Source organism: Perissodus microlepis, chromosome 7, assembly GCF_051167445.1.
Source record: "Perissodus microlepis isolate ML-2025 ecotype Zambia chromosome 7, ASM5116744v1, whole genome shotgun sequence".
Lineage (NCBI taxonomy): Eukaryota > Metazoa > Chordata > Actinopteri > Cichliformes > Cichlidae > Perissodus > Perissodus microlepis.
The window spans coordinates 573,602-589,962 of NC_140467.1; the positions used below are offsets into that span (position 1 = coordinate 573,602).

General features: G+C 46.8%; 1 protein-coding gene across 3 annotated transcripts in view; it reads right to left on the reverse strand.

The window, feature by feature from the left end:
• Positions 1–3,764: 3,764 nt before the first annotated feature.
• The window catches only part of znf423 (zinc finger protein 423), a 136,533-nt gene continuing 123,936 nt past the window's right edge, over positions 3,765–16,361 (reverse strand). For all 3 annotated transcript variants that reach the window (XM_084932663.1, XM_084932662.1, XM_084932661.1), the window contains one exon: positions 3,765–4,622. In XM_084932663.1, the coding sequence (XP_084788789.1) occupies positions 4,593–4,622 (30 nt within the window). In that variant the 3' untranslated portion in view covers positions 3,765–4,592. The remainder of the gene's footprint in view (positions 4,623–16,361) is intronic.

Below are 16,361 nucleotides of genomic sequence, written 5' to 3' on the forward strand. Positions count from 1 at the left end.
AGTACCTGCAGGTGCACAGGCGACCGTAGATCATGTGTCTTTAAATGTCCATACACACGTTTATAATTGTTTTAACTGGTGTTGTAGCACTAATGATGGCGCAGTGGTTGTAAGGGTCCGGTGTCAGCATCTGTGGATGTGTTGGCTTCATCCCGCAGTCTTAACATGTGCGCCTCAGGTCATTTATAAACTGGGTGTAAATGATTGTCTGTGTCTCTGTGTTAGCCCTGTGATGGACGGGTGGCCTGTCCTAGTGCAGGAACAAATACGGTAGTTTCAAGGTAACAATCAGCCAGACATTCAGGAGCTGGAGGACGAATAATAGGACAGATATAGAAATATATGTTTGTTTGTTTTTCTTATGAAAAAAGAGTGGAAACGTGCGCGTGTGTGCGTGTGCGTGTGTGCAGCTATCTCAAAATGCCTCTTGTTACTTATTAGTTATTTCACATTATTTCTATTCACTTTAATTTAAAAACTAAAGTTTTTAAAAGCCTTTCCCGTTGGCATGTACTCGTCTCCTACCATCTGTGCTGTAATGGAATTCTCCCATTAGTTAATTAATGTCTGTGGTAATGGTAAAAAAAACGCCGTTTGCAGTTAGTTTGGTTAGCTGACAAAAGGATAACATATATGTGGGCATACAAACCACATCCCAGTGAGTCTTTTAGAAGTAAAACTGAAAGTGTTCAAGGCTGCATAAGGCGAAACAGTTCAGGAACCAGGATGAGTGAGTGTGATCTCCAGTCCCTCAGTTCATCGCTGTATCCACAAATTCAGGTTAATACTGAACCGTGTAATTTTAAAAAAGAACATAAACGAGATGACGAAACATTACCGCCTTCTCTGGTCACAGACTCGATGAACAGTAATCAGGCACAATATTGTCTGACAGATCAATATTCTTTTTAGGAACACCGTGTCCACTGATGCTCAGTGATGCATACAGAGGTATATGCTTGTAGCCTATATTACAGCAGCATGACTCTGTAGCAACTGTGCCTGCACTCTTGACCTGTCACCAAGGGCGTTTTATCCTCAGATTAAATTTTTATTCTGTGCTTGATGTGCCTCACCTTGGCCCTGGCTCTTCCCCTCTGACTGCACTAGGACATATTGCCACCTGATAAAATAACACATTGATTCGTACCATATAAAAAGTGAGACGTGTCAATTCAGATTCTTTGTCAAACATACACTAATGAATCATTTTACATCAGCAGCCTGACAACTGTCATGATAATAAATACTAGTTAATCTATAGCACCAAATCATCAGTCAGTCACCTGTGAGCTCGCCTCTTCACCTCTGAGCTACAACATGGCAGAGCTGCCTCTGTCACCTGATGAATAGGACATACATGACAATAAGAATAAAATGTGCAGCTGCTTCAGTATGTCTGTCAGTTTGTGCAGATCTTGACTCGTCAGTAATGTTTGTAGGCTGAGTGCATTTTTAAAACAATTTGTGCAAACTGCACTACAAGGTGGGATATTTGCAAAATCAAGACTACCTCATGATATATTGTCTCAAAAATGAACCCTATGAATATGTCAGTGCCATCAGGATGAAATTATTGTGTCACCAACATTTTAACGTTAGACATATAATTTTAACAGCCTCTGTAAACTAATATCCTGGCTCCTCGAGGCTGCCGTTTTCTGACAGTTTCAATCAAAATTAGAAATGCTGCTCTGAGACTGAGAGAACTAATAGTGCTGCCTGCTGTGCAGTTAGTTTCCCAAACACGTTATTCATGGTTACATACAGTTTTAGACTGATGTGGGCCAAAGCCTAGCATAGCCTGTAACGTTATTGTGACGGACACATTATATGAGTGAACTTGGCTTTAAGTGACTTACAGGTTTCTTTGAAAAACACTTTCTTATATCCAGGTTCTTCCTCTTTGCTGCCGTCCTCCTCTCCTCCTCGCAGCGCAGGTTTGCCGCTGCTGAAACTAAACAGAGCTCCCTGAAAGGCTCAGCCAATCACATTGGCCATATTTGTCACATGGCGTAGGACTCCAGTAGAGGACGTAATTTAACTCTTTCTGCACCGCTGGGTGAATGAGACGCTGACGCTATCGGGTTTGTTTTTCTTTACTCGAAGAGATCAGATTATTGGTGGGGACGTGTCCCTTCCGTCCATGCCAAATCTACGCCCTTGCCTGTCACCCATTGGATTATTTCTGGAGACATTTTTAATGCTGGCTTCAAGTGCAGTTATTCTAAGAAGGAAACAAAGTTTGCCCTTCAAAAAATATGAACGACCTGGACAGTTGGAGGAAAAAGAAGAAGTGGCATGTCTAAGAGAATATTTGCACCAGGTGAACAATATCTGAAAGTCATGAGAGAAAATTCAGCAAAGACCTGACGTGGATTCAGAGAGACGCATCTGGCCCTTCAGCCGATCCATCTCCTCTTCATCAGAAATGGTCTCAGTGGGAGGGTGGCTGTGAAGAAGCCATCCATAAGGAAGGAGCACACAAAGGCTGAGGTGTGCCAAATTACACAAGAGCCAGGCTGAAACTCGGTGGCTACAGATCTAATGGAGTAATTCATCTGTGTTCAAAATATTGGAGGGAGGGGATCATCAGAGAACTATAACTGTGGGTGTCAGTGGAGGATCGGGCGTGGTTTGGGGCTGATGCTGGGGAAGTTGTTTGAATGATCAATGCAGAAAAGTGCAGCCAGATTTTGATCCATCATGCAACACCATGTGGAAAGAATCTGACTAAATATTTTAGCACAACAATGATCCCAAACACAGAGTATATTTACATGTGTGCTTCCCCATGTTTCAGTACAAATATAAAGAAATGAGGGGCAACTCAAGACTTTTGCACAGTGCTACATGATTTCAACACACATCAATTCCATTGTAAAAAGTCACTGTGGGTCAGCAGAGGAAAAGCTTGATGAAAGCAGATGTGTTAAACTGTCAGTGCAGCCGGTACGAGGTGCAGAGTAAACGGCTCCACGGCCCTTTTTGAACGGAGCCTTCGGCCTCGTTGTCCCATTCTTTCAGCCCACACACACTGCATGCTCGAGACACGCACTGCATGCTCGAGACACGCACTGCATGCTCGAGACACGCCTGCATGCTCGAGTCACGCACTGCATGCTCGAGACACGACTGCATGCTCGAGACACACACTGCATGCTCGAGTCACACACTGCATGCTCGAGTCACGCACTGCATGCTCGAGACACACACTGCATGCTCGAGTCACGCACACCAAACCACAATATCTGTACCTGGTCATCACCAGTGAGACGTGTATGATTCTCAACCGTGTCAGGCTAATTATCTTAAAATGCGCACTGCTGCTGTTGATAAGTGTGGTTATCATAAACCTCGTTCTTGTGTGCGTGACCTTAGATGAAACTCGACACAGATGGTCCACTGTGCCTTTTTTCAAACAGATCTATTCACAGAGGATTGTTGCCAGGTGTGATCAGTCCAGCTATCACCTTGTGCCTGAGCATAATGATAAAGGCCGTCACATTCTTTTGGTTCAGATTCAGATTATGCCGTAGTCGCTTGTCTTTGTGCGCCGAGCCGAATGGCTGCATCGTTTCCAGCGCAGTTCTTGGTCACTCTGTGTCGCAATATCAGCAAATACGGCACCCAAGCAAACTCATAAATCACATCACACAGCAATTCTTTATTTGTCATTTATTTATTCCTTTCATCTTTTTTCTGTACTAGATTATTGCAATCTGGTTAATTCACATTCAAAAAGCAGTCGTTGACCAGACGCATTGAAATCGATGATATTTATTTTTTTACAATAACCATTATAGGCCCCATAGAGACTGGAAAACCCAATCCAAAAAAAGAAACATCTGTATGGTTTTCTGCACTTTATTTTTGTTTTCATGTCTTTTTGTTTTCATAGTAATTACAAAAAGGAAAAATATATATAACAATAATCATAAAAAGGATCGTTTTAGGTAGCGGTTCAGGAATATTACGACTGGCAAACAATCACAACACAGCACAAGTACCTACTTACTGCAAGAAATGAAAGGTACAAAAATGAAAACAAAAGCAAAGAAGCGCATATGGAAAAGGAAAAATCAAAGAAAACGGCACCTATGAAGTCGAATACAATAAGCGACCGAGGGGACGAGAAAGTCTACAGTCTATGAAAAAACAAAACAAAAAAATCCCAAAACAAAGGCTGTTTTCTTGCTTTTTTCCTTTTCTAGTCATTAAAAAATAAAATAAATTGCATGACCTGGGGAGTGATTGGTGGGAGGGGGGAGACGGGGCGGACGAAGAAGCTGGTGGGGGTTTTGGCGGGACAATAAAAAATACTGCACGTACAATACCTTGGTTCTCTTTCCTTCAGCTAGCGCTCACTGCTTTCCTCACCCACTTTTTCCTTTCTTTATTTAATAGCATATCCCATTAATATTCCTTTCCCCCGCTGCTCCTAATAGCCGCGCCCAGTGGCGCGATCGTTAGAGTTTTACATGTGAGTAGCAAATGACACTTTGATTGGCTGTGATGTGGAGATGGGGGTCCCCCGCCGGCTCTGGGTCGGGGGCCCCGGCTGAGCTGCGAGATCCTGCCGCGCCTCGGTCTCACTGCGCGTGCTGACTCAGTGTGTGGTTCTGCAGGGAGAGGGCGAGAGGGAGAGATAGGGAGAAAAAGTGAGAACACATGATGAGAGAAATAATGGGCTACATGAGCGGAGTGCTTTCCACTTGCCCCCCCACCCAATAATAGAGCAGAAACACAGCCGCCTCCCACAGCACAGACAGCGAGGCCTCCTCGCTCCTCCGTACGTAGGTTGACGAAAGACGAGAACGGGAGAGAAACGACTCTGCGACGTACCGGTCGGTGCAGCGCAGAGCCTCACGTGTGCTAACGGGAAAACAACCGAGGGAAAAGAAAAATGGCAGTTTGAAAGCAATTTAAACACCAAGCTCAACACGCGGCTCTGCCAACAACAGATCCGACATTTTTGCAGATGGAATAGAAAGTCCATAGGACCAACTCAAGACCGTGTAGTGTTTGGAGCGCCTCGGTTTGTTAGTCAGGGCCTTGAAACCCTCGTGGCTTTTCATATTGAGATTCCTATGTTACAGAAAGTGTCGCCATGACTCGGAGACACATTCACATCAATACATCATCACAATGCAAAAAGAAAAATACACTTTTTTTCAAAATGAAAATTCACACCAGCTCAAAGAGAGACCGAAGACGTGACCTCGAGGTAAAAACCGAGACGATGGAGACGATGGACTGAGGCTGAGCAGCACGACGGTGGATGTACGGCAGTTTATCTTAACGGAAAACTAGATGCACACGTACAGGTAAGCTGGAGCGCGCACAACTCTCACTGGGGATGTTAAACACACACAGAAACATGCTTTGTGTTCTCGTGAACATGAACACACACATACAGAGGCCGTCCTCTGTTCCATATCAGATACAACCTGAACCCCTGATAATCTGGATTTGCCAGTTTTGGAATTTAGCATAACATCTAGAGCTGGGGAGTGTGTGTGTGTGTGTGTGTGTGTGTGTCTGTGTGTGTGTGTGTGTGTGTGTGTGTCTGTGTGTGTGTGTGTGTGTGTGTGTGGGGAGATGACTGGAAAGATCTTTTTGGAAATGAGTGCGTGTATCAGAGAAAATTCCACTAGGATTTTTTCCTCCTCCTCATTTTCCCTGGATGTTACCGCTTTCTCCCTGTGAAATTTTCTCACACACACACACACACACACACACACACACACACACACACATACAATTCCCAGTGAGATCTTCCCAATCAACGCCCCCACCCCCACCCTTCGCCACCACTAAAAGCAGCTTTCTGAGATTAATCGTTGTGTCTCACAGATAGGCCCCACTATGGAGAGAAAAAAAGGACAAAAAAGAGGAGGGGATGGGGGGGTGAAGGGAACAGCGAGGCGAGGATGTGGACGGGGACAGAAATGTGAAGGATTATACGTGCTTTGGGGTTGATAAATACTTATTTGTCATTCTATGGCCCTTATCTTGCTGCGCATGTTTTGTTGAGCCCTTTGGTGTGTGTGTGTGTTTGTGTGTGTGTGTGTGTTTGTGTGTGTGAGAGAGAGAGAGGGAGACAGAGGCTATGTGTGTGCTGTACGACTGTGTATGTGCGTTTAAGAGTCTCTGTCACTCGGCTTTAGAGGCCAGGCTACCCTGTCCAGAGCAAAGCAAAGGGTATTAATGCCCTACACTGGAGAGCCTTCCACACCCACACACACACACACACACACACACACACAGTACCACATGCAGGGTTTCACAGAAATGGATGAGCATATGAGGAATATAACCAACGGGACAGTGAAAAACAAGTGTAAGTGTGTGTGTGTGTGTGTGTGTGTGTGTGTGTGTGTGTGAAGGACTCTCTAGTGAGGAGGGAGAGCTCACTGGGAGCCACTGACCCCATTATGATAGAGAAACCCTCCTCTCTCTCTCTCTCTCTCTCTCTCTCTCTCTCTCTCCGCCCAACTACTGCGGCTCACTCTGTCGGCCTCGCTCGTCCTCTGCCTCTCTGCCAAACTGGCTGCATTTCCTCTTCCCACCAGAAGAGGTCAGGCTAACTCCTCTTTACATGACAGAGGAGGATTTGTCCACTGCTCATGTGTCCAGTGTTCACTTGTTCATTTCCAAAAGGACCGTGCATATCTGGTTTTTGTCTCATATATGAGGCCGTATATGAGACATTAAAAAGGGGAGTGGAGACGAGGAAGAAAAGTAAATATGATCCGGTTGTAGGAGGATCAAAACTAGGAACAAGGAAAGCAGAATGGAACTAAAGAGGAAAAGAGAGAGTGTTTTCCCTCAGGTTCTTTGGGTCCAACTGCTGCTGTATTGATTTGTAGATGGAGAAACGGATGAAAAGGAAGGACAGAGGACGAGGAGGGAGGAACAGAGGGAGGGAGGCTGCGGTCGCTCCCCAGAGGGCCTCACGGCGCTGCAAAGGACTGCTGGAAATAGACCAAAGGAGAGGAGCAAGGAAAGGAGGAAAGAAAAGAGAGGGAGGCATCAGGGAGGAAGGAAATGAAGGGACGGATGACAGTCTGACACGCTTCGTACGACACACTCCCCGACAACTCCTCTTCATTTACACAGTAGTCAGGGGCTTGCTATCGATTATGCAGCCCTGTAATCAATCAGTGTGTGTGTGTGTGTGTGTGTCACAGTGTGAGATCTGCTCTACAGCAGAGTAATTGAAATATTCCACAGAAAGAGGGTGACAGAAGAAGGTGCGAGTGGAGAGAATGAGGATGTTTGAAGTTTATTTAAGAATTTACAAAGAAACTCCACCTGTGTTATTTTCAGAATAAAAGCTTTTCAGCAAAGTGAAGAGAGTTTGTCCCCTAAATATTAGGAACGTTTTAAAGTGAAACAGCTGAACCGACATTTGTAGTCACAGTAATTTATAATATTTTAATTATGATAAAAAAAAGTGTTTTAAACTGAGGAAACAACAAGGACGGCGTAAATAAAAGCAAAAGTCTGTCGTTATGTAAAAGTTTTTAAGCTGGTTTTTTACATTTTGGTGTATTTTACTGCAAATTTCCTGAAAGGTTTGATTTAAAATGTGAATTCAGAATTTTATTTGATCTTTTAACCGAGGACATTGGAGACGTAGCAAGAATCCAGACTGGCCCAGTCGATACACAGGACTGTCAAACTGCTTAGAGAGAGCGAGGCTAAAGCCTGCAGAGCCACGGGCCCGGGGGAAATATGGCCCTGTCGCATTACCCACGCTGACACACACAAACAGGAACAGATTCATAGACTTGCACTCACGGCTAAGGCCACATGCATGTACACACACACACACACACACACACACACACACTCCAAGGAAAAAACAAAAACAAGCAGAACAGAAAACTAGAATATACACACAAGAACACACAGCCTCATGGGGAACAGATAGAGATAAGAGAAAATCTAATCCTATCTGCTGCCTACACCATTACGCACACACAAAAATGGGGGGGTGCCTTTGTGTTGAGTTATAGAGGGGGGGGGAGCGCCACCGCCGTCTCTAATATGTACGAGTATGCACAGGCGCGTGATGGTTGTTAAGCCCGGTCGGCCTCATGCAGAGAAAACAGTGGAGGAAGAGAAGCCAGTGCAGCTGCACCGTTTCTGCGGCTGAATCAGTCAGAGGGCAAACTTCCAGGTACGGTCGCACACTTTGCTGTTCTGTGATGATGTAACAGGTGCACTTTGAAAAGCAGGTGCCAAGTGTGTAATAGTCACAGGAAGAGGAAGCACTGCTGTTGGAACAATGCCGTGTGTCTGTGTGTGTGTCTGTGTGTGCTGCCTCCACAGCTGAGTGTGTGTGTGCGGGGGTAAGTGGAAGCAGTCCACATACTGTGCGTGTGTGCGTGTGTGCATGTGTGTATGTGTGTATGCATGTATGCGTGTGTGTGTATGCGTGTGTGTGTATGTGTGTGTGTGTGTATGCGTGTATGCGTGTGTGTATGTGTGTATGCATGTATGCGTGTGTGTGTATGCGTGTATGCGTGTGTGTGTATGCGTGTGTGTGTGTGTGTGTGTGTGTGTGCCCCATCTCTGTTGCTGTTTTTAACACCAAATGAAAAATCACCTCAGTCGTCTTGTGCTCTTCTTCGGGTTCAGTGTATTTATAGCTCCGAGCTGACACTCTTCCAACAGCATCCACGTCTGTGTGTCTGCGACGAGCAGATGGGCTGTCTTAGTCCTCTTCCTCTGCTCCCTGGCTCGTCTTTAGCCCCACCTGTCCAGGACAGGATGCTGCCTCGGGAGCAGATCAAAAATAAACGCACCCCCTGCCCTTAACGTCCCGCCGACATGTATTCCCTGCTCTCCTTCTGCTTTTCCATCCCTGTCTTATCTCTCTATAGCTCTTCCTCCTATTGTAAAGAACACACGATTGTCAAATGATCAGAAAGACCTCCTTTACTGCCGTGTCTTTCCAAGTCACGATGACCGCCGCCCCCCCCACTACACTGTCACCACACCCAGGGTGACTCCTCTGACCGTGTCCTGTTTGGAGGGCTCCCTCCCTTTCTTCCTCCCACGGGGACGTCCCCTCTCCTGTTGCTCCTGGCCCATGCAGCCAGGCTTGGACCGGTACGCGAAACCCAAAATACACTCACAGCATGAAGGGCACGCACAAACACAACGTCAAAGACAAACACGATTGACTCTCCACCAGATTCGCAGCAAAGGTGGCGCCTCCCTGCTGGAAGCTGTTACACAAAGTAGGAAGTGACCTCACCTCCAGCAGAAATAACCGATCATTCCCGAGCACTGCACAACACATCCGAGTCACACCATTACGGAGACAAGTGAACCATCGCTCTCGTCCTCACGCACACAGCGCGCTCTCAGCGCTGAGGAATGCAGCGCTCACACACGGCAAAGTTTAGTGCCAGATGACCACTGCTTAACAAAACACAGAAATATCCTCACTAACACGCACGCACACAAAATGTCAACAGACAAGCAAATAAATGGAAAGGGAGAGGTTAAATAAATGCACGCACACGATTCAGCCGATACATGCGCTCGCAATTCAGCAGAGCATGCTGGTCGTATTACCGCACACGCCCAAACCCCATGAAGCCCTGAGGGGCCGGTGGATAATCGTGCACTCTGAAGGAGCAGGAAGAGAAAATGACCAAAGATTAACGTAAAATAATGGATGAAAGGTGAGAGGAAAGGGTTGAAGCCATAGATGAAGAAATGGGGATATAAGTGAATGCAAAGCTGCAGATGAAGACGACTGAACAGAAGCTGTTTATAATAAATATCAGATAATCAAGAAAGTCACATTTATTTGAGTGTTGAGGAGCAGAGAGAGAGAAAACGTGTGTGGAGAACAAACCAACCAAACAATAGTTTTTATGCTTCATTTTAACGACTTAAGTAATGAACATCTAACAGGCTGAATCTCCCAATTTAACCAATAAAATGTGCTCCAACCCACGAGCTTCATATTTACTATGGGCTTTCTTTCTGTGCACTGTATTTAAAGTTACTCCAGCTGTGGCTTTTAGTCTAAAAATGAACCACATCTGTAAAGCTGACACATGGAAATGAAATGCGAGGACGCAGCTTCTCTGTTGTGAATATTTGCTGGTGTGTGACAGTAAACTGAACATGTTTGACTCATCAGCTGCTGCCTGCTGAAGAAACTTCTGTGAATGAAAGAAGTGAAAAAGCCGGGATACTCTGTAACAACTCCAAACTGCTACAATTAGCTGATGCATTCAAAACGTACTGAAAATGTTTCTGAGCCAGTTTACATGTAAAAGCAGTGAAGAGTGAACGAGAGGAGAAGACTCTGGTCAAACTATCACTGACGGCTGACGTAATAATGTCCCAGATAATCGGACTTACAGAGACCAACACATGCATGGAGGTGCAGTGTGTTTGCGAGTGCCTGTATCTGCCACAGTGTGTTTTGGCAGAGCTGCTACAGCACAACACTACAGTGCCTCTTCTGTTCTATGGCACATTGCTGCCGTTTACCTGTCACACACACACACACACACACACACACACACACCAAATGACAGGAACCCGGTCCAAGCTGTTAGGACCCCTCCAGGCGTTGGCTCACATAGTGTCCGTTGTATTTGTCGCTCCGCTTCATGTGCATCCATTTGTTTATCGCACCACATCAAAGTGACTTCGTGGTGGTGACCACAGCCTCTGTGACTGCTGCTGCCGATGCCTTTGACTGTTTTACGATTTTACATTCCTGAAAGCATAAATGGGAACGCGTACAGGTGGACCCTCACCCCCTCATGGACTTCTTTCTATGTAAATGCAACATGAACAAAATGTGCTTTGTGTAACAATGAAGACTGCACAAAGTTCCTACAGTGTTAACAGCCACAGACACAATTTGGATTGACTTTTTCCTGGGGGGCGGTGACCGGAACATTTTTCCAACTTTCCTTTTAAAATATTTCTGTTGACATATTTAAGCTGCTTCTGCTTCAACCTTTAAACTACTATAATAGAAACGCCTTTTATTCAGAATATTGTAGTGCTCTAAGCATCAGTGATGGCTGAGGTCGTATCAGCAGACGTGTTACTGTAATCAGCTGCCTTTGTCTCTGTGTCTCTGCCTCTCTGTCTCTGTGTCTCTGCCTCTCTGTCTCTGTGTCTCTCTGCCTCTGTGTCTCTCTGTCTCTGTGTCTCTCTGTCTCCGTGTCTGTGTCTCTATGTCTCTGTCTCCGTGTCTCTGTCTCTCTGTCTCTGCCTCTGTCTCTGTGTCTCTGCCTCTCTGTCTCTGTGTCTCTCTGCCTCTGTGTCTCTCTGTCTCCGTGTCTCTATGTCTCTGTCTCCGTGTCTGTGTCTCTATGTCTCTGTCTCCGTGTCTCTGTCTCTCTGTCTGTGTCTCTATGTCTCTATGTCTCTGTCTCCGTGTCTGTCTCTCTGTCTCCGTGTCTCTATGTCTCTGTCTCTCTGTCTCTGTGTCTCCGTGTCTGTATCTCTATGTCTCTGTCTCCGTGTCTCTGTCTCTGTGTGTCTCTCTGTCTCTGTGTCTCTGTCTCTCTGCCTCTGTGTCTCCGTGCCTCTGTGTCTCTGTCTCCGTGTCTGTGTCTCTATGTCTCTGTCTCCGTGTCTCTGTCTCTGTGTGTCTCTCTGTCTCTGTGTCTCTGTCTCTCTGCCTCTGTGTCTCCGTGCCTCTGTGTCTCTGCCTCTGTGTCTCTGCCTCTGTGTCTCCGTCTCTCTGCCTCTGTGTCTCCGCGTCTCTGCCTCTGTGTCTCCGTGTCTCCGTCTCTGTGTCTCCGTCTCTGTGTCTCCGTCTCTGTGTCTCTGTCTCTCTGCCTCCGTGTCTCTGTCTCTCCGTCTCTGTGTCTCCGTCTCTGTGTCTCCGTGTCTCTGTCTCTCTGTCTCCGTGTCTCTGTCTCTGTGTGTCTCTCTGTCTCTGTCTCTCTGCCTCTGTGTCTCCGTGCCTCTGTGTCTCTGCCTCTCTGTCTCTGCCTCTGTGTCTCCGTGTCTCTGCCTCTGTGTCTCTGTCTCTGTGTCTCCGCGTCTCTGCCTCTGTGTCTCCGTGTCTCCGTCTCTGTGTCTCCGTCTCTGTGTCTCTGTCTCTCTGCCTCCGTGTCTCTGTCTCTCCGTCTCTGTGTCTCCGTCTCTGTGTCTCCGTGTCTCTGTCTCTCTGCCTCTGTGTCTCCGTGTCTCTGTCTCTCTGTCTCCGTGTCTCTGTCTCTCTGTCTCCGTCTCTCTGCCTCTGTGTCTCCGTGTCTCTGTCTCTGTGTCTCCGTCTCTGTGTCTCTGTCTCTCTGCCTCTGTCTCTGTGTCTCTGCCTCTGTGTCTCTGCCTCTGTGTCTCCGCCTCTGTGTCTCTGTCTCTGTGTCTCCGTCTCTGTGTCTCCGTGTCTCTGTCTCTGCCTCTGTGTCTCTGTGTCTCCGTCTCTGTGTCTTCGTGTCTCTGTCTCTCTGCCTCTGTGTCTCCGTGTCTCTGTCTCTGTGTCTCTGCCTCTGTGTGTCTCCGTGTCTCTGTCTCTCTGCCTCTGTGTCTCCGTCTCTGTCTCTCTGTCTCCGTGTCTCTGCCTCTGTGTCTCCGTCTCTGTGTCTCTGTCTCCGTCTCTGTGTCTCCGTGTCTCTGTCTCTCTGCCTCTGTGTCTCTGCCTCTGTGTCTCCGCCTCTGTGTCTCTGTGTCTCCGTCTCTGTGTCTCCGTCTCTGTGTCTCCGTGTCTCTGTCTCTGTGTCTCTGTGTCTCCGTGTCTCTGTCTCTCTGCCTCTGTGTCTCTGTCTCTGTGTCTCTGCCTCTGTGTGTCTCCGTGTCTCTGTCTCTCTGCCTCTGTGTCTCCGTCTCTGTGTCTTCGTGTCTCTGTGTCTCCGTGTCTCTGTCTCTCTGCCTCTGTGTCTCCGTGTCTCTGTGTCTCCACCTCTCTCTTCGGTTTTGAATCACTTTTTCTTTCTGTGTCTTCTCCCTGCTGAACAACAACAAGTCTGGGGATTCAGGGACATCACTGTGTGTGTGCGTGTGTGTGTGTGTCCCAGGTCCCCATTCTAATAACACAGAGTCTCCCAGTGAGCAGTGGGGCAGCTGAGTAGGCTCCCCTGGAACGCCACAGGGATCTACGGATCAAATTCACACACACACACACACACACACACACACACACACACACACACACACACACACACACACACACACACACACACACACACGCCCTATTGCCAGTTCAGCCACATCCACACCTTTCCATAATTCAGTCAGAGCGAGACAGTGAGGCTCTCGGATTCACACAAACACAAAGATAACATTATTCACAGACAGACTGCTAAACACAGCTCATTCCACATTGTGCTCTAATACCAGCAGCAGGCAGTGAACACGTCTCCCAAGATATTCTTTGCTTTGCATTAACCTACCAGGAGCAGAGCTTTTTTCATTAGTTTTGCTGTGAGGGCATAGATTTACATATTTTCTACTTTCTAGGTAGATCCAACATGCAGCACCTGATGAGGAGCTGCACCGATGTCTTCATGCTGCTGTCCTCAATAATATCATTGCACTATATATGTGTATATATGTGTATAGAAACCAACACACAAGCAAAAGGACCCCCCCCCCCCATTCATCTTTCTATTCATCTGACCAGCGATTCACCCATCCAGCAGTGTTTAAATATTTACTAGAGCTAAAGGAAATGATGTTGCAAAACAGATGAGGGGAGAAAAGTGGGTGATTTAAACAAAACGAGGGGGAGAAGGAAGCATGGAGGGCAGACGCTGCAGTCTAGCACCCCCTGGAGGCTGAAGACGAATGTGACGATCAAGATGACTATCGGGGAACGAGGGAGGGAGCCAGAGCTGAAACAGAGCTGAACGACTGTTTAGAAACATCCACAAGAGGGAAATACAGTCTTCAGGATTCATGCGACTACCGTACATAATGTACATATTTGGATGGAGATGAAATACTGGAAATAACGCAGTCTAAAACCCAGTATAAGCTACGTTTGGTAGTTTTTAAGAATGTACATCTATTAGAGGAGCGAATGTAAGTCAGCCTTTTAACACAGATACAGTGATGCTAATTAGTGAGAAAAAAAGGAGCAAAGCAGGAAAAGAAAGAAAGAAAACTGAGAGAATGAGAAAGTCGTCTGTGAAGTCTGGGAGTAAAGGCAGAGAGAGATCCAGAAGGACCTCACTGATCAGGGCCACAGCATTTTTTATTTACACACCCACAGACACACCAAAACATCTCTTATTTACCAGCTTACGTCTGCACTATTTATGGGGCGCTGGGGAGAGGCACAGAAGAGAGGAAGAGAGGAGAGGGGCTAAAATATGCATAGGGGCTGGTTCTTCTGGGACGGCGGCGGGGAGTCAGAGCGAGGGAGGAAGACGGGAAGGGAGAACGAAAAGATTTGAGTGTGTATGTGTCAGAGACAGAAGGATGTGAGCGATGGAGGAAGCCAGAACTTTGTATGCAAAGAGAGAGACGGAGAGAGGGGCTGAAGGAGTGCAGTCAGAAGGGAGAGAGGATGATGCAGCGGCGTGTCCGTGCTGCAATTACCCTTGGGGTGCAACTGTGTGTGCACGTGTGCGCAAACAGAGAGTGACATCATATGGCCCCTCGGAGGGGCTCAAAGAGGCCAAAGCCTTTGCTAGCCGGCCAACCAGCCTTCTTCATCCATCCGTACCTCATTAAAACACGCACGCATACACACAAATTACATCTATTCCACTTACTCTCTCAGTTCCACGCGCACACACACACACAGCTAGCAGTGGCATTAACCTCCATGGTTGTAGCTCTCCATCTCCCCCACTCAGCCTTTCTGTCTAGCCCACTTAGAGAGACCTCCCATGGGGCAGTGGAGCTGTGGCAGGTCAGGCTCGGGCTTTTCACACACACACATACTCACACACACTTGGGTCAGGACCAAAGAGTAACAAGATGGATATAGCACCAGTGCAACAGCCAAAGAGGAGGAAGGAGAAGGAGCTGGGAAAAGCTCAGCGAAGGTGATGAAGCAGACACCTTCTATGATCCATGTTGGAGCTCGATATGAGGCAAAATGATGAGGTGAGATTAAACCGGAAACGAGTCTGATCTGAACTAAAAACGGGCTAAAATAATCGTTTTAAAAACGAGCATTGTAACGCGTTCTTCTTCTTCTCATAACACCATTGAATTATGAACAGGAAATGTTAAACACAAACATGTTCATGAGTTTAGCATGTAAGCGTCTGCCGCGGCGCCTCCACACAACCAAACAACAATCGTGTCAATTCATCACTGTGACGATCCTGTGACCTGGTCAGACGGCAGGAGAGAAATCATCTGGTATAAGAGTGTGCGTGTGTGTGTGTGTGCGTGTGTGTGTGCGTGTGTGCGTGCGTGTGTGTGCGTGTGTGTGTGTGTGTGTGTGTGTGCAGAGAACGAGGGAGGTGTGAGCGGTGCCTGTGTGTGGACATTAACCGACAGGGTCCAGCAGTCACCCTGCTGTTAAATGGACTGGCCAGCCATATGCCCACCACCACTGGCCTTATATCATTGCCATTTTGTGTGTGTGTATGTGTGTGTATGTGTGTGCAGGGTAGCTGGGCCTTGCCCAAACTCAAATAATCATGATTACAAAATGTTTTCTTTTTGTTTTTCTGTGGCTGACTCTCTCAGTTATCGATGAAGCCAGCACATCAACATAATACATATATTACTGCTTTTCTGACCGATCAAACGTCAGCTGTGTCATTCTGAGGGGACGGCCAATAAAGATGTAATATATGAAACAGAGAAACAGGAAATAGCACCAAGCAGACGTGTGATGATGGTGCTTCTGCAGGTTTTATGGAGACACACTGACCCACAAACAAAAACGAATTAAAACTGTGTAAATATTTAGTATTTTATGTGGGATTAAATCCTGTGTACGTCTCACATACAGATCCGTCGACGTCACGATGTTTCACCGCTAACAGTAACCATGTTTGACTTCTCAGCTGCCAAAGGCTTCAGGAGATGGACGATGACAGGAAGGTTTACATCATCACAGACCTGGCCACAGCTGGTCCAGGACCCACTCTGGGGTGACTTATATCCACTCATCTCTTTCACACACACACTCAGTGCGTCTGGACCCTAATAACACGAAGCATGCCAGAAGCCTGCCAGACCTCATGAGGAAAGATGGAAAAAGAGGGACAGAAGAACGCAGAGATAAACAGGAACCTTGTGAAAGAGGAGATGTGACAGGACATACTGAAGTTAGTGGATGTTGAGGAACACTGAAAAGCGTTTGCCTTGTTTAGGATATTTGCGGATTACACCTTCTTGTACAGTTCCTGGGCACAAAGTTCATTCACTACAGTGTGCTGCAGCAACGTCTG